General features: G+C 43.9%; 1 protein-coding gene across 2 annotated transcripts in view; it reads right to left on the bottom strand.

Moving 5' to 3' along the window:
- The window catches only part of SRGAP3 (SLIT-ROBO Rho GTPase activating protein 3), a 267299-nt gene that overhangs the window by 6841 nt on the left and 238243 nt on the right, over positions 1-22215 (bottom strand). For both annotated transcript variants that reach the window (XM_025375437.1, XM_025375438.1), the window contains exons 19-21: positions 6917-7097; positions 5487-5636; positions 3096-3423 (exon numbers count right to left, since the gene is read on the bottom strand). In XM_025375437.1, the coding sequence (XP_025231222.1) occupies positions 3096-3423; positions 5487-5636; positions 6917-7097 (659 nt within the window). The remainder of the gene's footprint in view (positions 1-3095; positions 3424-5486; positions 5637-6916; positions 7098-22215) is intronic.

The raw sequence follows: 22215 nt of genomic DNA, 5'->3' as shown, positions 1-22215 counted from the left end.
TAAAAAGTATGAGTCTGGTGAAACAGATGGTGGGGATGGAGCCTGGAGATGCTGGGGCCGGCCCCTTTCTCTACCTTGGTCTTTTACATTCTCTTTCCCCTGTCTGCAGGTGGCTTCCTGCCTGCTCTAGGCCCCATGGCAGGCTTCAATCTGGCTGGGGTCAGGGTCCTGAGCTCTTACTCCCCTCATTGTCACAGCCTATCCTTTTTTTTAGGGGACTATGGATGTCTGGCTAATGGCTAATATTAGCTTGTATATTTCTCCACGATATTTCATCCCTTGCCCCAGAACACTGGCAACTTTAAGAAAGGGTCTTTTGTGCCTTATTCAAAAGGAGGTGCTTTGGGGGCAATTTTCTGCAGGAAGGGAGGGAAGGCAGACCCCTCTCCCTCTCTGCTATGTGCCAGCCCTGCAGTGACACAGCCCACTTTCCTGGAGCCGAGTCACCCAATCATCAACCACTCTGCTTGAAGGAAGCCCCCTGTTGACCTCACTACTCTCTATTTGCTCTAGTCCAGCATGAGCTGCAAAGTGAAACTTTAATAAATAAAATGTAATTTTTGCCCCTCTACCACCATCACCACCACCCCCACCACCATCCTACCCCAGCAGAGTGAGCGGAAAGACAGAAAGCTCAGAGAAAGATCAGCCGAGTTGTTTAGGCTGCAGCCTTGCATTAGTCCGAGAGGTGATGCTGCGAGTCTCCAGAGCTGAGCGGCAGAGAGGCCCTGGGGGACAGAGTGGGGACCACGATTGCTTTTCATCTCCTCCTCAATTCGATCTTCCCACTTTGGATGGTCATGTTGCAAGTTCCACAAAGAGCCTTTTTAAGTGGGTTCACATCTAAATCATAAGGGATATTTTGAGACCAGAGAAATTTGGGTCACTCGACCTACTACTTGGGGTTCTTCAGCTGCCACTCCCCTTTGCAGCCTGCAAAGCCAAGGGCTCATCAGAGCCAATGCCGAGGCTGGAAGCTCTCCAGTGGCAGTGGGCTATTTACATATCATTTACCACAATTCCCTATTTGACCTCTGTTAGTGAAAGGGGGTCTTGGATGGCAGCTGTCAAACTAGAGAGGGTGCAGATCCGTCTGCTAACTGAGAACACATGCAGCAATCCCCAAGTACATTCTAGGGGCAGGTCTTGTAACATGCTCCATGAATGAAGGTCAAAGAAGTCTGGGATATGGGGCATGCCCTGTTTTCTTTCTTGGAGATTCACAATGCACATCTTTTAAGGTAGCAGTCCTCAATCTTTATGGCACCAGGCACCGTTTACATGGAAGACAATTTTTCCACGGACAGGGGTCAGGAGGATGGTTTCGGGATGAAACTGTTCTACTTCAGATCAGGCATTAGATTCTCCTAAGGAGAGCACTGCCTAGATCCCTCACATGCGCAGTTCACAATACAGTTCACAGCCTATGAGGATTTAATACTCCCGCTGATCTGACAGGAGGCAGAGCTCACACAATAATGGCTCCCGCTGCTCACCTCCTGCTGTGCAGCCTGGTTGCTAACAGGCCACAGATCCATCCATGGCCCGGGGGCTGGGGGCTCCAGCTTTAAAGGTTTTATAAGAAGTCTCACAGAGAAGCCACTCAACTTTGTCAGAGCAGCATTCCCCAAACCTCGATGACCACAGAACATGTATTCCCTACCCACTCCCTAGCGTCCTGTGGAACTACTCTGCTGTGACAGCTATTTTTAGAAACAGTTTTCTAGACTACATTTGATTCTTTATAAATGTAAAGGGCCCTGGGGCAGGCCTCGGGCCATCCTCTACCATAACTGGTAGAACTTTCTAGACTGGTAGAACTTTCTAGACTGGTAGAGTTTCCAGATGATGGGTGGGTACTAGGGTCATGTTTCCTAAAGTATGGGGGGACCAGCAGCTGGCATGCCTCCTTGGACGGCACTGATCTTCAGGGACCCCTGGGAGTGGGCATGGGGCCAAACTAGAGCCTGCTGGTGTGAACAGGAGTACTCATTGCTAGGTGTGCTGTTTCTGTGTTGGGTATTCCCTGGGAACCCTGCCTGGCCTCCTCTAGAACACAGCTCATGGCTCCCCGCCCTTCCTCCTTCTCCTTTTGAACAGGGATTCAAAGGCCACTCTCCACAGTAAAATTCTCACAGACCAGAAGGTTCCGATTGTCTCTGTTACCTTATGTGGGAGAGAACACTACGGAGAGGATACATAATGGGCCCCCACACCAAATTCCAGAGACAAAAAAGTGGAAACTTCTCAAAATATGATCGAACTGTCAAAAAACACATGAAACCAGCTATGCAGATTGTTAAACAAATCACAGTTCTATTCATTTGGCAAATGTAAAAATCATATAGATTGTTTCATCCAAATACAAAACAAACAAACAAAAGCCAACTCTCTAAGTACTGGAGAAGAACCTGGAACATTCTTCTCTTGCAGCTTCAGCTATTTAGTTCTGCCCACCCTTTGGGTCTCAGGTCAAGTCCTTCCAAGAGAAGTCTCTCTGTGCCTAGGTGCAATCCTCACATTTTAGGCTCTCAAAATACTTTGGACCACTCCTTAAAGGCACCCAATCAAACAACTATTTCACAACTATGTGTGTGTATTTGTTGATGTCTCTTTCTTCTTTAAACTGTAAGCTCCATGTGGGCAGTGCCTGAGTCCATTTTAGGTCTTCATTGTACTGTTGGTGGCTAGCATGGTGATGGCCACATGATAGATGCTCAATCAATATTTGTCAATGAATAGATGAATGATGAGAGAAATGAATGAATGAGTGAATGAATGAGTGAAAAACTGAATCATATCACTTTGTGTAGTGACCTGCCATTACCCCAGCCCCATAATCTGGCCAATGCCCTCTCCAGCCCTGGACACTGGGGGTGTTCAGCCTCTATAGGAACCCCAGCAGTGGCTGCTCCCAACCAGTCTCCATTCCCATGGGAAGCCCAGCAAGGGACAGGGAAGCCACTCACTCTCCTGTTCTCTGACTTAGCCATGAGCCTGGCATAAAGGCCAAGGTGGCTCTCCGCTCCACGGATTCCCACCCGCTGCCCTCTGGGGCATTTGGCTGCCCAGTCTGCCTTCCCACTGGCCCTTACTTCTGCCAGGGCCTCGGCCTCCAGGGACTTGTGGTCCCCTAGGCTGCTGTGCCTGGTGGAACCGCAGGTCGACCTCATCGAGTGCCCTTCGGAGAGCGCCTTCTTGTCAGGGTAGTTGATGCTGCCAGCGCTCCCGAACGTCGCCATCCTCCGCTTCTCAGGGCTCTCGATCCTCCCCCGGGTGAGGGGGATTTTGTGGGGGCTGCTGGGGCAGGCAGCAGCCCGGGGTGGCGTGTCTATGCTGGGGCCCAGGCCCCGGGGCGGGCTGTGTGTGTCGCCCCCGCTTCGGCGTCTGGGGATGGCCGCTCCGTCAGATCGCAACCGCACTCTGCAAAGGAGCCAGGGGGCGAGGGGCATGGGGCAGAGGTCAAGCCTGGCAAGTCTCAGAATGGGTGAGTCAACCCCATGCCACACACTACACGCTAGTCTAAGGAGCGGGTACAGTAAAGCCTCATTCAGCCAGACCCCATAATTCCACAATGAAAGACCTGGCTCAGCACACAGCTCAGCAGCAGGGGGAGGTCTAATGTGCAAACACAAAAGCATTTGGAGCACGGTGCTTCCAGGCCACAGATAGCTGTGCTGCCAACCGCAAAATGCATCTGGTCTACATGCTAAGTCAAGGCCTACAGGATTCCAACCCTGGAAACGCTTTGGTGATGGTTAGTTGGGCTCATGATACCCTCTGAAAAAGTTCAGACATTTCCATGATTCTGAGGGGCTTCTAATTGGTCGAAGCTTTGAGGCTTGACTGTACCAAAGTTACCAGCACCCTGCAAGCACAGGAGGGGTCCCGTGGGAACTGAAGACACTCTAATGTTGCCACCCAACCCCCAATCTCTCCAGAAGAGGGCTCCTTCTATGAGGCTTTTCTGTATCTTCGAAAACTAGTCATTCAGGAGTAAACCCTGCATGGCTGGACAGCCCTTTTGTGCATTTGGATACCTTTCCCACTTCAGGGAGGCTCTGGTGCAGTGAAAAGGGGATTAGGGTGTGTTTCAGGAGGGTGAGTTATTGCCCTGTGTCTGCCGCATGCTTTCCTGTGTCCTCTCTCAAGCCCACTTTATTAATCTGTTAAGTGGGTCTAAGTAAGATCCTTTGCCCACCTTTTACCTTTGCTTCAAGTGGGTTTGAAAGCACCTTGAAGATAAGAGGTTCTATACACAGGAGATTTTGCTGCATCCTACAGAGGTCACCAAGAGTCTGAAGGGCTAGACGTGGTAAGGGGAGAGGAAGAGGGACTGTGTGTTGGGAATGGATTATGACTAGGGACCAGCAGTGATTCAGATCCTAGTGCCACCAGCTGAGCTAAGCAGTGCTTGTGGGTGCCCCAGCAGAACCAAAGCATAGGTATTGGAGAGGAAGCAGTATTTAGAAAGAAAGAACAAGAATGAAGGTGAGGGAGGGACGAGGGAAAGGAAAAGAGAGGCAGAAGATATGGTCCTCCTAGAAGTCAGGGGACCATAACTTCTTTGTCTACCTACCCCAGCCTTCTACTTCCCTGCCCTTCCCAATTCTACCATAGTGCCCCGAGCTATCTGCTGAACTGAGTGGAATTTGCAGAAAAGAGGCATCAGTATTTTTACTGAAATAAGTTCAGAAATTGTGTGTTCCCACTGCGACTGATTTTTTTGGGGGGCCTATCTGCAAATACCCACACGTGTGGGTTGATCACATGACCCCTCCACTGGAAAAAACACAGAATATGACATTTTGAGTCCGCGACTAAAAAGGCAGTGAGAAACTGTCAGTTTTGCTTTTCTTTCCTTCTTATTTCGTCATTAATTTTTTTAAGACAATTATATACTTTGGATTATACCTGTTTTTCAGAATGACATGCACTGCTCCTTGCCTGGTAGAAAGGTCACGTGACACAGCCTGGCCCACACGTAGGGAGCGAAGAAATTGGTAATACTGCTCCCTCCAAATAAGTGGGTGGAGTTGAGTGTCAATTTCCTTCAACACATGAGTAGGTGTGAGTTTTCTGTTTATGTAGTGCATTTCAGGGAATATGTGAACTTTACATTTTTAAATATAACAACTCAGTTCTACAACAGAAAGCTGGAAGGAGGTACAGGAACTGGAGAGAGGTAGGAAAAATACTTGCCAATTTGTATCTCTCTCACACATTATTATTATTTTAAACGAAAAAGCACTGAGTTCCCAACACATGTCTTTCCTCCTCCTCCTCCCTGCAATACAGGCTGGATTGTTTTATACCTGGCCACCTTGGGCCAATGCCAGCCAGCCTGCCCAGTGTGCCCATCGTATCTTGTGGGGAACAGGGGGCTGCAGTAGGCTCCTTCTCTCCTCTCTGCCCTTGTGCTTCTCCCAAATCAGACATGAACAGGCTTGACACTAGCAGGGAAAAAATGAATCCGCATATCCTACCGGCCCATCACCCCCCCAAAGCCGTAATCCGAGATGTGCTCCGTGGGGGACTGGAGGTCGTTTTTGGAGGAGGCCTTGTCATCCAGCAGTGGCCCACTGCTGGCCTCGCTGTCAGCCTTCTGGCTCAGGCTGTCGGAGAAGGCATCATCCCTGGGGAGAAGACAGACATGAATTGGAGGCGCCTTGCCCCAGAGAACCCAGCATATACAGGGCTCCCTGATACATGTCTGAGGGGCTGAATTAACACAACTTATGGTTACATTGTGCCCACAGTGCTTGCTAGGCCACTGCCCACTGGGTGCCTTCCCACCATGCATGCCCATTGCAACACTCCTGGTCAGTTTCTGCAGCTGGGACCCTCTTCTGTCCCACACCTACCTCCTCCTTTTTTCTCTTCTAGCTTGTTCATTCCCGGGCAACTCCAGGCTAGGACAAACTAAATGTTGCAGCGTGTATTGGAGAAATGGGGGGATGGAGTCTGCAGGCTGAGCACCGAGGGCTGAGTGCTGAGTCTCTGTGTGACTCCATGAGAAATAGCTTCTGGCTAAGCAAGGGAGGAAGAAGCTGCCTCTGCCCCTCACCTCCCCACCCAGGGCTTGGGCCACTGTGACGTGGCTCACAAGCTTGTAGGGGTGCCCTGCTGGCCTCCTTCCATGGCCCTCTGCCGTGGTGACTTGTCCCTGATCTCAGAGGTCTGCGGGCATCGGGAGGCTGCCGAGGGCCCTCCACTATGGCATTCCTCTGGCAGTCTGCATGGCCCTGGCCTTTTCTCTGGCTGAGACCTCCTCTCTCCCATCACAATGTGGGCTTTTAATCCTCTTCCCTTGAGGCTCAGCTTGGTGGCTGCATGTATGGTAAATCTGTTCTGCCGAGCCTGACCAGAGATCCCAAGGAATGTGTGCACTGGAAGCTTCCATGGCTTTCAAAGGAATGGAAAGTGCAGACTTTTTGTGGTAGGACTAGGCATTTGGGATGCAGGGCTCTTTTTTATTGACCCCTGAAATTATTTTTTAAAAAACAGTACCCTATTAATCAGAAACAAGGGCATGCTTCTGCCTATCCCCTAAGACAGCTACCTCTGGAGTATAGAATGGTAGGCAGGGGAGGCCTAGGAGGTGGAGGCACATGGCAGGATCCCCTGGATACTGATTCAGGGTGATGGACGCCCTGGGGGCTGTCAGCTGCATCAGGATGTAGGCCAGGGGCACCCAACACTGTTTCTGTGTGCTCAGAAGGAGGAATTTGGATGTCTGTTAAGTGGATCACCATTTAAAGGGAAGTTAGATATTACCCATTCTCACAGAAGACCAAGCGCATGATATCAAGGAGAGCAAATCGCTGGCATACAAGCTAGCATTCCCCTATGGTGCCCATTCCAGACATCACTAATCTATTTCAGCATTCTTCACAGAAGTCTCGACTCCACTCACATGTCCTGTACAACTATGTACTGATGGGGGATGAGTCCATCCACGCCGTTGTGCCGGCCCTCCCACCAGTCCTCCGAGGCGCGGTGGTACAGGAGCAGCGAGGCCCCCTTCTTGAAGGATAGCTCACGCGGGGACCGCCCCATGTAGTCAAACTTGGCAATAGCCTCGATCTGCTCCACTTCTGGAAGGAAAGCAAGGGAAAGAGCATATCTGAGGTCAGCAAAGCGGCAGCTCAAAAGCCTCACTCAGATGGCCCTGGCTTCTCTGGGGAAGGACAGAGCACACAGCTGGTGAGAACATGGACAGAACGCCTGGTGGGCTGGGGCTCAGGATCCTGGGGTCATAGACTCAGATCCATCCTCCACCCTGTGACCTCAGGCAAACCATCAAACCTCTCAAAATGTAAAGAGGATGCTGATACATCCTCCTTTTCCACTGCCCTTCTTGTTCTCTACTTTTTAATGTTCATTAAGACAATATTGTAGAATTTTCTTTTTCTTCTACCTCTTAACACAAGTTCTATTAATATTTCTACTTTTCTATGAGCCCTTTTCCTCTTTGTCATTTATAATACTTTTAGTAATTTTTAATCTTTTGAGAGGCCACATCATGTATGCAGACTCTCATCCGTGCAAAATCCGATACAGGATTTTTAAGGGTACCCAGACTCTTCAAAGCTCATTGTTAAGGACTGAATTGTGTCTCCCTCAAATCTGTATGTTGAAGCCCTCACCCCCAACATGACTGTATTTAAGATAGAGGCTTTAATTAATGTAAATGTGGTGATTAACGTTAAATGAGGTCATAATGGTGGGGTCATAATCCTAGGGCTGGTGTCTTTATAAGAGGAAGAGAGGCTGGGCATGGTGGCTCATGCCTATAAGTCCAACACTTTGGGAGGCTGAGGCAGAAGGATCGCTTGAGTCCAGGAGTTTGAGACCAGCCTGGGCAATATAGTGAGACCTCATCTCCAAAAAAAATTTTTTTAATTAGCTGGGCATGGTAGCATGTGCCTGTGGTGCCAGCTACTCTAGGGCCCAAGGCAGGAAGATCACTTGAGCCTGGTAGGTCAAGGATGCAGTGAGCCATGATTATGCCGCTGTACTCCAGCTTGGGTGACAGTGCGAGACCCTGTCTCAAAGCAAATAAACAAAAGTTCTTGTACAAAAGCACATAGCTTAGTACAGACATTCATCAGGTATTCAGTTGACAGCAGCTGTCATGACTGTGATTATAATTATTAATGGATTTGGCCTATAGGATGGGTCCAGAGAAGAGATGTTAAACTGCAGAGAGTTTAAGTGGTTTAAACTGTATGGTTTAAGGACCATACAGCTAGTGATATTTGGGGAAGAGACTTTTTGGGGAGCAGGGGATTGTGCCTACAGTTTATTCCACCTGTTTTATAGTTTCTACCCTAAGAAGTGTCCATACGTGGTAGAAAACTGATTTTGTACAGGTATTAATGTTTTAATATTTTAAAGTAAGCACAAAGATGTTTAACATTATAATTCTTACTTTTTTTATTTTAATAGAGCAAAAGAGTAACAAAAGCAACCCCTCTCTCTCTCTAGCCTGCAGATAGCTTCCCCATGCTGAGCTTTCTTGGGGCTATCTGCTCCATTCACTGTGGACAATCTTATCTTCATTGATCTGTTCATCCACCTGTCCATCACATAGTTAAGCTCAGAATATTTGGCTTTATCACTTTTTAGTTGTGCGACCTTGGGATACCTACTTTTTCTTTCTATGCCTCAGTTTCCTCATCTGTTAAATGGAAATGGTAATAAACAGAACCTATCTTACAGAGTTATTAGAAGGATTAAGTGAGTTAATATACATGAAGTGCTTGCAACAGTGTCTGGCACATAGTACTCTATAAGAGTTATGCACATGTTGTTACCAGAGGCTGGTGCACTTCCAAGGGCCATGGATGGCATGGAAAATCAAAGAGCAGCAGGAGGAAACTCCCTTGTTCACTCCGCATCACTCCCCACCACACACATGCACCAGGGCTCCCCTCTGAAAGCAACTGGCTTGAGAAGACCATGCTTGTGGCCCCGTAAGATGCAGTGGCTTTGGGATGTATTTAGCTCTTAGTGACTGAGGCAGCCTTCTACAGGGAGCAGGCCTCAAACAGTCAAATCAGCTTCCCCAGCTGGTTACCTGACAAATGTCTTTAAATGCTATTCTAACCAAGGTGATGCGAGAGAAGGAAGGAAGGAAGGAGGTGGGGAAATGACAGCACCACTAAATGGGTCAAATTAACTCAGATCTTGACTCAGAGTCACATCCTCAGCAAAACAGACAGAGATCTTGGTCCTTCTCTCTGCAGCATCTTTGAATCTCACATCCAGCTGTGTGCTGGAACTGCCTGCTAGCCCGTCTGCCTGCCTCGTTACAAGAGTCACAAAGGCCGCAGGGTTTGCAAGGGCAGGAGCTGAGCCCAGACAGCTGTGTGCTCCTGGGTTCACCCAGGGACTTCCTCTGACCCAGATTCCCCAAACTAAGAAAGGTGCTGACCTAAGCAGAGGTTTTCTGATACTCAGAGGGGCATAGAGGGGCTGCCTCTGGTTCCTTGTTTCTACCTTTACCATCACCAGAGCCTCCAGCAGTCACTGGACAGCAGCCTGAAGTTGAAAGAGTGGGGCAGCAAGGGGAGCAGAAAATGTGAGGGAAAGAAAACAGGAGGAACAGGGCTGAACCTCCAGCTCAGAGAAAGCACGTGTGTTTGCAGACGTCGTTACATAAGTGTGTATGGTGGAAACAGTAATAACAGCTCCCATTGATTATTACTAAGTCTGTTATTTGGGCTTTTCATGCCTGAAACAGTATATGTTTCTCCCCCTCATCACTCTCCCACACTCTGTTACCCAAACTTACTTCATTCCCTCATCTTCCCCATCTCAGGAAACAGAACCACTGTCTACCTGCTCACCCAGGCCAATGCCCTGGCATGGCTCTGCACACCTCATCCATTAGCAACTCCTTCAGGCTGTCCCCTGGATCTGACCATGGCTCACCACCTCCCATGACACCCTCTTCACTTCCATACTTGCTTAGGTAGAGCCACTTCTCCCCACAGCAGCCTAGAGAGTCCTTTACAATCATACAATCAGATCATAAAACTCCCCTGTTCAAAATCCTCAGAAGGCTTCCCATGGATCCTGGAACAAAACTTCAGTGTCTTTCCACTGCTCATAAGGCCCTCCAGGATCTCGGTCACAGAGGCCTCTGAGACCTCATCTTCTCTGTCTCTCTCTCCTTCACTAGCTCAATCTGCTCTTGCCTCACTAACCTTCTTGATGTTTTTCCTCCAACATCCCAGTATGACATTTTTCAAACACAAAGTACAATTGAAAGAATTTCACAGTGAACATGCATGGAACACAATGAAATTCCACAATGCTAGATTTATCATATATCTATCCACTCCTCTATCTATCCATCTTATTTTTTAATGATTTTTAAATTAAGTTATAAACATCAGTATACTTTATCTCTAAACACTTCAGCATAAATATTCATAGAGTTGTTTGTTTGTTTGTTTGTTTGAGACAGGTTCTCACTCTGTCACTCAGGCTGGAGTGCAGTGGTGCAATCACGACTCACTGCAGCCTGAACCTCCTGAGATCAAGCAATTCTTCCACCTCAGCCCCCTGAGTAGCTGGGACTGCAGGCACATGCCTCCATGCCCAGCTAATTTTTTAAGTTTCTGTAGCAATTGGGGGTCTCACTATGTTGCCCAGGCTGGTCTCAAACTTCTGGACTCGAGCGATCCTCCTGCCTTGGCCTCCCAAAGTGCTGGGATTACAGGCCTGAGCTACCACCCCCAGCTACAGAGTCTTCTTGATGCTTTTAAAACATGACAAGTGTCTTCCTGTTACAGGACCTTTGTACTTCCTATTGCTTCTCCCTGGGATGTCTTTCTCCCAGATCTTTGTATTCATCCACACTCAACAAATATTTATTAATGCTATGTGTCATTTGCTAATTTCATTCAGGTCTGTACTCAAATGTCATTGCCTTACCAAGGCCTTTCCCAGCCACTCCCAACTACAGGAGTCTCAACTGCCAAATCACTTTCTAACACCTTCTCTTACTTTATTTCTCTTCATGGCACTTATCACAACCTGAAAGTTATGTGTGTGTGTATGATGTGTGTATTTATGTTTGTGGTATGTGTGTGTGTGTATATATATATATAGTATGTATATATACACATATGCATATGTGTACACACACATAATTTTGAAACTTTACTATCAATCTTTCCTACTAAAGTGTGGGTACCATTAGGACAGATTTTCTTTTCTTACCTACTATATTCTGACTCCTAGAACAGACCCTGGGACAAACAGGCACCAAATATGTATTTATTGCTTGCATGAACAAATTCAAGTTTTACCGGTACCAGGTGTTCTACTTACATTATCACATTTAATCCCATAACAACATTTGAGGCACTACCTTCATTTCATGATGAGGGAACTGAAGCTGGGTTGAATGATGGGCGTAGGCTCGGGTCACACCAGTAGATACAGTGATGAGCTAATATCTGAGCTCAGGTCCCAGACATCATTAATAGAGGCTTCTAGATGCTTTTGAATTGTGCTAGGCTTATTCTTGCCACAAGATCTTTGCTTCTGTATAGTGTAAATGTGACTATATAGATATGCAATGCTCTACGTTTGATGCAATTCAACTCTTGTGTATTGAGAGGCTAATTGTACCAGGTAAAAACCCTATGGGCTCTACAGTGAGGGAAGAGATGAACAGCCCAGCCCCTGAGCTAGAGGAGAGGTTGAGACTGTCTCGGTAGGGGCCTGGCTGGAGTCACAATTTAGAAAATCACTCCAGTGGCAAAGCAGAGCAGTGGAAGGATTGGAGGGGAGAAGCTGGAGGCAGCAGTGCTTCAGAGGCTGCTACACTGGTCCAGCCTCTGGACTAGCATGGGCTAGACATGGGCTTTTCTGGAGATGAAAAGACATGTTGAAGCTTTGCTTTCATTTCAGAATCTGAAGGTTGGACATTTATCCTTCTCTACCCATCACTCAATAGGAAGCTCAAATTCCTCTCTCTAGCCATGCCATTCCAGAGAACTCTGTTACAGGTCATGAGTCCTGCCTGCATGAAAGAGGGGATGGCTCCATTCCTCTCAATACAACTTCATGTCCCTCTGCCCACCCCACCCCTTACTTCATCCCCAGAAGTGAGAACACTAATCTCATGCAACCAGTTTACTAGAGGCCAAGCCACTGTATCAAAGGCAGAGAATGTGGGTGTACCTTCTCTTCTCCCTCATCCTCCTTGTGATGAGAGTAATGACAGAAGCCAGGGCCTGTTTACAGGGTCCCTCTTTTCTCCCCTTCTCACTCATGACCTTGGATTCTTTCTTTGCATTTGGTGGTGGCACCAGCTGATACTGAGATTTAGATTTAATTTAAAAGGAAAGGAGTGAGACCGACCTCTGGGATGACGGTATGAAGAGCTCCCCAGGGAAACTCAAGAAAAAATATAAAAAGTAAAAGAAAAAAAAAAAAAAAACATTTCAAGCCCTTGGAAATGGTCCTAAGGGCAAAAAGCAAATGAAGAAACATCTATTCAGGAAAATCTATAAAAACTTAGTGAGAAAGGTAAAAATCTCTGGTATTTGAACCAAGACTGCTCCCTCCCTCTACTCCTGCTCCAAGCTTGGGGAGATGGAGGCTCCAATCCAGACGACTGCAGCCAAGAACACAGGGCTTCCTCTCCCTTTACCACCTTCTAGTCACAGGGCTTTCTTCCTGGAAGGAGCAGGAGCTCAGTGATTCTCATCCTGCTCCCACTACCTGTTGCTGAGGCGAAGTCCCAGGTGAGTGGAGTGGAGAGACCAGGACTTCATTCTTCCACACAACCCCTACTCATGGAATGGTGGCTGTATTTTGGGCATGGCACCACTGAAAATGTGGGTGTTCTACCAATCTTGCCCCAGCTTGTGAGGTGGTGGTTGCATGGCAGGAGAAGTAAGTTAAGAGGATCTCTGGCTGCCCCTCCACAAAGCACTCAGTGGGGACATCACTCAGAAGATGCCATTGTCTCCATCCCCAGTCTCAGAGTCCTGGCTCAGATTTTCCCATGGGGGAGAAGCATCCCGTAAAACAGACAGCTCCTAATCTTGTCCCAAAGGAATTGACTTCAGTTGCAACAGAGCTTCGAGAAGTTCAAGTCGAAGAGCACTCTCAAGAACAGTGGAGGTTGTGTTGAAGGGCAATCCAGTGATGGTTCATGAATTTAATGAATATAGAAGCTAGACTATAAGGCAGATTGTTAGCAGAGGAGAACCGGGGAATAAGACAGCCAGGAGAAGTACTCCTGGGATCAGAAGAAATATCAAACACTGACTTCAGAAACTATCCCTATAATGGGGACAGAATTTGACTGCATTAATTTGTAGAGCAATTTAGGACCAAGGGTACTGTTGAAAGAATAGCAACCATCCAGCAATTAGTGGAGATTAACAGCCAGAAAGGATCAGGGAAAGAGACTTCTACCAAAACCACTGTCATCTCAGGGAAGGAGAACCCTACCAAAACCACTGTCATCCCACAGAGTAACATTTCCATATATCACTGAAATTAAGCTAGTATAAATACAAGCTCATTCAAATAAGATGTATATGGTAAACCTTAGAGAAGCTACTAAAAACTAACTCAAAAATAGTAAGAGCAGAATACTGGTTGTCAGAGGCTAGGAAAGAAGGGGAGGGTATATAGGGAGTGATTGCTCAACAGGCCCAATGTTAGAGTTAGTTAGGATAAATAAGTTCTGGTGTTCTATTTTACAGTAGGTTGACTATAGTTAACAACAACGTATTGTATGTTTCAAAATAGCTGGAATAGAGGAGATTTTGATTGTTCACACCACAAAGAAACAATATATTTATAACATGATGAATATACTGCTTACCTGAATTTAATCATTACGCAATGTATGCATGTATTGCGATATCACATTGAATCCAATAAATATGTCCAATTATCTGTCCATCAAAAATTAAATAAAACTGTTAAAAATAACTCTAAAATATGGTGAAAACATCATTAAAGAAGTTTAAATGCTATCTTAGAAAATATTCACTAAATGCTATATTAGAAAATATGCAAAAGAAATCAGTAAAGAAGGAATAGAGGAACAAAAGATATGAGACACATAGAAAACAAAAAGTAAAATGGCAGACATAAATCCAACTATATAAGTGGTAATATTAAATGTGAATGGATTAAACAATCCAATTAAAATGCAGAGATTATCAGACTGGATAAAATAACATAATTTAACTATGCTGTCTACAAAAGACACACTTTAGATTCAAAGATACAATTAGAGTGAAAGTGAAAGGATGGAAAAATATATTATGCAGACTGGAACCACAGGAAAGCTAGAATGACTATACTAATATTGATAAAATAGACTTTAAAACTAAAAATATTGCTAGAGATAAACAGCAGCATTTCATAATGATAAAAATTTTGGTCTATCAAGATATAAAGAATTATAAACAAAATGTACCTAATAAAAGAGCAGCAAAATACATGAAGCAAAAATGGACAAAAACAAAGAAAGAAATAGACAATCAAAAATAATTGTTAGAGATTTCAATACTCCACTCTCAATAATGGAAAGAACAACTAGACAGAAGAAAAAAGAGGAAACAGAAGACTTAACACTATAAACCAAATAGACCTAACAGGCATCTATAGAACACAGCACTCAGCAAGAGACTATACATTCTTTTTAACTGCACATGGAACATTCTCTTGGGTGTGCCCTATGCTAGTCCATAAAACAAACATCAATAATTCAAAATGATACAAATAATACAAAATGTGTTCTTCTACCACAGTAGGATAAAATTATTGATTTCTTCTATAGAAGAAGTTTCTTCTAAAGTAGGAATCAATAGCAGGAAAAAAATTGGGAAGCTGACAAATAGGCAAAAATTGTACAGCATACTCCTAAATAACTAATGGTTGAAGAAAAAAATATCAAAAGAGAAACCTTTGAGATGAATGAAAATGAAGATACAACATACCAAAACTTATGGGATGCAGCTAAAGCAGTGCTTAGAAGGAAATGTATGACTGTAAATGCCTATATTAGGAAAAACAAACGAACCTCAAATCAATAACCTAAACTTCCACCTTAAAACACTGGGGGAAAAAAGTGCAAACTAAACCTAAAGCTAGCAGAATGGAGGAAATAATAAAGATTAGTGTAGAAATTAATAAAATAGAGAATAGAAAAACAATAGATAAAATCATAAAACCAAAAGCTGGTTCTTTGAAAAGATCAATGAAATTGACAAGCCATTAGTTAAATAAACCAAGAAAACAAGAGAGAGGACTCAAATTATTGAATCAGATATGAAAGAGGGGACATTACTACCTTTTTTCCTTTTTTACAGGAAAAAAAGGATCATAAAGAAATACTATGAACAATTACATGCCAACAAGTTGGATACCTTAGATGAAATTAATAAGTTCATAGAAAGAAAGAAACTATTAAAACTGACTTAAGAAGAAATAAAAATATGAATATACTTATAACAAGAGATTGAATCAATCATCCAAAAACTACGCACAAATAAATGCCCAGGCCCAGATGGCTACATTATTGAATTCTACCAAACATTTGAAAAAGAATTAATAATAATTCCTTATAAAGTCTTCCAAAAACTACAAGAGAAAGGAATACTGCTCAACTAATTTTACTAGGCAAGTATTACCCTGATACCAAAACCAGACAAAGATATCACAAGAAAACTACAGACAAGTATTTCTTATGAATATGGATGCAAATATCCTCTACAAAATGCTAGCAAACCCGGCCAGGCATGGTGGCTATGCCTGTAATCTCAGCACTTTGGGAGGCAGAGCTGGGCGGACAAATTGAGATCAGGAGTTTGAGATCAGCCTGCAATATGGCAAAATCCTGTCTCTACTAAAAATACAAAAAATTAGCCTGGTGTAAAATACAAAAAATTAGCCTGGTGTAGTATCGGGCACTGTAATCCCAGTTACTAGGGAGGCTGAGGCAGGAGAATTACTTGAACCCAGGAGGCAGAGGTTGCAGTGAGCCAAGATTGTGCCACTGCACTTCAGCCTGGGTGACAGAGTGAGATTCCATCTTAAAAAAAAAAAAAAAAAAAAAAAAAATCACTAGCAAGCTAAATGCAGTAGCATAAAAAGAACTATGCTCCATGCACAAGTGGAATTTATCCCAGGACTGCCCAATTGGTTTAACATCTGAAAATCATTAATTAATGTAATGCATCTTATCGGTAAAATAAAAAAACAAAAATCACACAATCATCTTAATAGATGAAGAAAAAGCACTGACAAAATCTAATATTCTTTCAAGATAAAACACTCAACAAACTAGGAATAGAAAGGAACTTCCTCAGCCTGACAAATGGCATCTATGAAAAACCCACAGCTAACATCATACTTAATGGTGAAATTCTGGATGCTTTCCCCATAAGATCAGGAGTTAGACAAGGATATCCACTCTCATCACTTCAGTGTTGTACTAGAGATTCTAGCTGGGCCAACTGGGCAAGAAAAAGAAATAAAAGGTATTCAAATTGGAAAAGAAGTAAAAATATATCTATTCATAGACAATATAATCTCATATATTAAGAAATCATAAGGAAATCACTAAAAACTATTTGAGTGGATGAATAAACTCAGCAAGGTTGCAGGATATAAGAGCAATATATTAAAATCAATTACATTTCCATACACTCATAGTGAACAATTCAAAAGTGAAATTAAGAAAACAATTTCACTTACATTAGCATAAAAAAGAATAAAATACAGAGGAATAAAGCACTGACAAAATCTAATATCCTTTCAAGATAAAAGGATAAAACGCACTCTGTAGTTGCCACTCTGGCAACTATAAATCATTGTTAAAAAAAACTAAACATCTAACTGGCAAAACATCCTATGTTTATGGATCAGAAGACTTAACACTACTAAGAGGGTGATATTCCCAACTGACCGACAGATTTAACACAATCCCTATCAGAATCCTGGCTAACTTCTTTGTAGAAATTGACAAGCTGATTCTAAATTTCATATGTAATCACAAGAAACCCATAATAGTCAAAACAATCTTGAAAACAAAGGACAAAGTTGGAGGGCTTAAACATCCCAATTTCAAAGCTTACTACAAAGCAACGGTAATGAAGACAGTATAGTACCAACACAGAGATAGACATATAGGTCAGTGGAACAGCATTGCAAGTCCAAAAATAAACCCATACAACTATAGTCAAAGGACTTTTTTTACAAGGGTGCTAAGACCATTCAACGTGGAAAAGAATAATTTTTTTCAACTAATAGTACTGGGACAACTGGAGAGCCACATACAAAAGAATAAAGTTTGACCATTACCTTATACCAAAATTAACTCAAAATAGATCAAAGATCTAGACCTAAAACTCTAAAACTCTTAAAAGAAAATACAGGAATACATCTTCATGAACTTGGATTTGGCAAAGGCCTCTTAGATATAACACCAAAAGCATGCACAACAAGAGAAAAAATAGATGAATGGAACTCAATCAAAATTAAATACTTTTGTGCTTCAAAGGGTATCACCAATAAAAAGGCAAGCTGCAGAATGGGAGAAAATATTTGGAAATTGTATATCTGATAAGGGACTTAGATCTAGAATATATAAAGAGCTGTTACAATTCAATAATAAAAAGGCAAATAACCAAATTTAAAAATGGGCAAAGGATCTGAAGAAAAATATACAAGTGATCAAAAAGCACATGAAAAGATGATGAACATTATCAGTCATCAGAGAAATTCAAATCCAAACCTCAGTAAGATACCACTTCACATGCACTAGGATGGCAAGAATCAAAAAGTCAGATAATAACAAGTGCTGGCAAGGATATGGATAAATTGGAACCCTCACACACTGCTGATGATATTGCAAAACGATGCGGTCATTTTGGAAGACAGTCTGGCATTTCCTTAAATGACTGACATAGAGTCAGCATATGACCCAGCAATTCCACTCCTGGGTATATACTCAAGAGAAATGAAAACTTCTGTCTGTACAAAAACTTGCACACACATGTTTACAGCAGTATTATTCATAATAGCTGAAAGTAGAAACAACCCAAATGTCCATCAATTGACAAATGGATAAACAAAGTCTGGCATTTTCATATGATGGAATATTATTCAGCCATCAAAAACTAAGTACTGATTCATGCTACAGCATGGCTGAACCTAGAAAACTGTGTGCTAAGAGAAAGGCCATATATTATATAATTCTATTTATATAAAATGTCCAGAATGGACAAATCCATAGAGACAGTGGGTAGATTTACAGGTGCATTGACTAGGGCTGGGAGAAATGTGGGGGGCAGGGATGGGAGGGTGTAAGGAGTGATAGCTAAAGGGTACAGAGCTTCTTTTCAAGATGATGAAAATGTTCTCAAATTGACCATGGTGATAGTTACACATATCTGTGAATATACAAAAAAATCACTCAGTTGTACACTTTAAAAGGGTAAATTGTGTGGTGTGTGATCTATAACTCAATAAAGTGGTTTTAAAAAGAAGGCAGGGTCCTTCTTAGGTATAAGGCCTGAGCCAAATGCCGCAAGCCAGCTTACCATGTTTATTACTAGTGATTAGAAACATACACCAAGTATAAGACATTGGCCGCTGTTCTTTTTTTCTATTGTTCTTAATTTCTTATGAAAAGGAGTGGGCCGGGCACAGTGGTTCATGCCTGTAATCCCAGCACTTTGGGAGGCTGAGGCAAGCAGATCACGAGGTCAGGAGATTGAGACCAGCCTGGCCAACATGGTGAAACCCCGTCTCTACTAAAAAATACAAAAATTAGCTGGGCATGGTGGCGCATGCCTCTAATCCCAGCTACTCAGGAGGCTGAGGCAGGAGAATCATTGAACCAGGGAGTCAGAGGCTGCAGTGAGCCAAGATTGCACCACTTTACTACAGCCTGGCGACAGAGCGAGACTCTGTCAAGGAAGGAAGGGAGGAAGGGAGGAAGGGAGGAAGGGAGGGAGGGAGGGAGGGAGGAAGGAAGGAAGGAAGGAAGGAAGGAAGGAAGGAAGGAAGGAAGGAAAGAAAAGAAAAAGGAAAGAAAAAGGAGTGGCTATGATTTCAGGTTCCAGGAGAACTGGGGTGTTTGTATATAAATGGACTAATCCCATTTTAATACCATCAAAAACCTCACCTGAATACTCACGACATGGATGAATCTCAGAATATTATGCAGAGTGAAAGAGGACAGAGTCAAACAACTCTATTCTGTACAACACCATTTATATGAAATTGTAAACAGACCAATGGGGGAGGAGTCAAAGGTAACCTCAAAAATTTCAAGAAAATATCAGTAAGAGAATGGTGGCACAATTATAATTGAATATGGACATATCACCCATACATGCCTCTGTCACTGATTTTAGTGGTTTTATAATCTAACAATCTTGTTTCTCATTTAGCTTCCAATTAATAAAGTTGTTAGTGACAGGCTGCCTTCATTTTTTCATTTAGTCAAGGATTCTTGGCCTAACCATGGTTTCTTTATATAAATCTTGGAGACCAAAGAGAAAGCACTGTGGGATTCCAGACTTATCAGACTCAAGACAGGAGAATAGGCGTCAGTTAGGTATAGAATCTTTTTTTTTTTTTTTCTTTGAGATGGGGCCTCATTCTGTCACGCAGGCTGGAGTGCAGTGGCATGATCATGGCTCACTGCATCCTTAACCTCAATTGCTCAAGCAATTCTCCCACTTCAACCTTCTGAGTTGCTGGGACCACAGGCATATGCCACTATGCCTGGCTAATTTTTGTATTTTTTTTTTCAGAGATGGAGTTTCACCACATTGCCCAGGTTGGTCTAGAATTCCTGGGCTCAAGCCATCTGACCACCTCAACCTCCCAAAGTGTTGGGGTTACAGGTGTGAGCCACCACGCCCAGCTGGTACAGAATCTTTGAGACAAGAAAGGCAACAGATACCCAAACAACTAAATTGTTCCTCCAATTTGGCATTCATTGGCTGATTCATGTACGACAAAGACCTGGACTCATGGTTCTCTGCCTGATTTGACCTTTGAGGCCTGCTGGGTTCCATTCATACAGGGTGCTGTCAAGAGAAAAGAAGACAGATATTGATGATCCCCTAAATGAAATGTCTAAGAGGAAATAGGTAAACAAATCAGGAGGTTTAGGTTGCCAATGACCGATAACTGCCAATGCCAGTTATGTCAAGAAAATTCTCCAGGACTCAGTTTCTCTATCAGGATTAGGAAGGATGTCTGTGTGATACAGAGTCCATTGATGTTTCTTATCTACCTCCCTGTCCCAGGCACTGTGCTAGGCTCCTTCACATATTAACCCACATTTTAACCCATGCCATAATTTGCTTGGTGCTGTCATTCCCATTTTATACATAAGGAAATAGAGGCCAGAGGTGATGTGGCTTCCCTCAGATTACATGACCATAAGGACTCCCTCTGTGCTTCAATTCCAGGTCTCTCTTTTCTGAGCACGGTGACCCCTTGACTGTCTCTGCAGGTCACTATTCTGCCACTGTTTGGCCAGGGACGGCATGAATGTAACATTTAGAAAATGAAATTGATTTTCCACCAAAGAGTGCCCTGATTCAATACCCCTCACTAATACACACAGGATACCTTGAGAGCCTTCAGGGAACATGAAACTGGCTCTCCCAGCCTGTGGCTTCTTCCCTTCCAGGATGATTTTTCCTGCCTTTGTCATTCCCAGAAACCAGCAGCCTCACAAAGAACAAAAGGAAGAAGGATCTTCTGGGAGGGGGACACAAAGCTCTGACTCATGCATTCTGGGAGCCACTGTGAATCTTTACCCTGAGAAGGGGGAGATAGTACTTTCTGGGGGGTGGTTCTTATGCGGATGAAGCCCCACTGGGTGAGTCCCATGGCTGCTTCTTCACGGACCCAGCAAGACCTATTCTCTCTGTCCCTCCTCATCTTCATTCCTGGTGTTCAGAGCAGCCTTCTGCCCATCAGCCCAAGGAACTGTGGAAAAACCAGCAAAGGGACTGACAGGGACCTCAGCCCCCAGGAAGGCAGGTGCTTTGGTCAAGACAAAGGAGAGGAAATGTCAGGAGTAGGAGAGAGATAGAGACAGAGCAAGCTAGAGAGAGAGAGAAAGAAACAGACAGAAAGAGATCCAGAAATACAAAGAGCAACAGATGGAGAGGGCGGGGTGGGGGCTGTTAAAAGGGATAGAGGGAGGGCGAGAACTGGAGGTGGTCGGCAGAAGAAAAAAAGGAGGAAAGAGAAAAGCAAATCACCAGGAATAAGCAGAAGGTGGCAGCCTTCACATCTCCAAACAAAGCCTCTGCAGGACACGTTCCTCAGTTTAGGATGACTTTAGCCTCTCAGGAGTCTGATCAAGCTGAACGTGATATCTGGATTTGCTTTTCTGTACCTGTGACCCAGGTCTGACTCATTAGCTCCCTCTCAGGCCACGGGGACTGGATCATGCCTGGGTGCATGACTCAAGGCAGTTCAATGAGACTCCACCCCAGGACCTCTCTTGGAACCATTATAGAAAGGAAGCTTTTTTCCACTGAGACTCTGGGTAAGATGATGGTGAAAGTCTGGAATTGCCAGAGACCACTGCACAGGAAGATCCTACATGAGAATGAAACCGGCACAGAGAGAAGCAGAACAAGAAGACAGACAAAGTGCTGACAAAATCACCCTTGCTCCTGGATCCAGCTGTGCCTGAAGTCACGCCAACTCTGGGACTTTTCAGGTATAGGAACTTATTCCCTTTTAAGCTTAAGTTGATTTGAGTTGGGGGTTCTGTCATTAGCAACTGAAATAGTCCTACTAGACTGTGAAAACCCATCTATCAGTCTTGTCTCTTTTGCCAGTTCCCAGAACTGTCACCTGAGTGCCTGCCCTGCTCTCCTGACAAATGTGGTAGCCAACATGACCTGGTCCCACAAGAGAAACACAAAGGACAAGTAAGAGAACTGCTAAGCCATGACGTTTAAAAAGGAAAACTATCCCAGGTGCTTGGTGCCTCCTGGGCCGTATTCTAACTTTCAAGAGTCCTAGGCACTTTTGCCTGCATGGGTTCCTTCCTCCATTCAAAAAAAAAAAAAGTTAAAAATCATATTTTACAACTGCATTAGTATAAAGACAAATATAATCCAGACTGGATATTGTGTTCATTTTTTTCTGATTTTAAAATAAATTAAAACATTTTAG

The sequence above is a fragment of the Theropithecus gelada genome, chromosome 2 (assembly GCF_003255815.1).
Source record: "Theropithecus gelada isolate Dixy chromosome 2, Tgel_1.0, whole genome shotgun sequence".
Taxonomy (NCBI): domain Eukaryota; kingdom Metazoa; phylum Chordata; class Mammalia; order Primates; family Cercopithecidae; genus Theropithecus; species Theropithecus gelada.
This window is presented reverse-complemented; position numbering and strand designations above follow the sequence as displayed.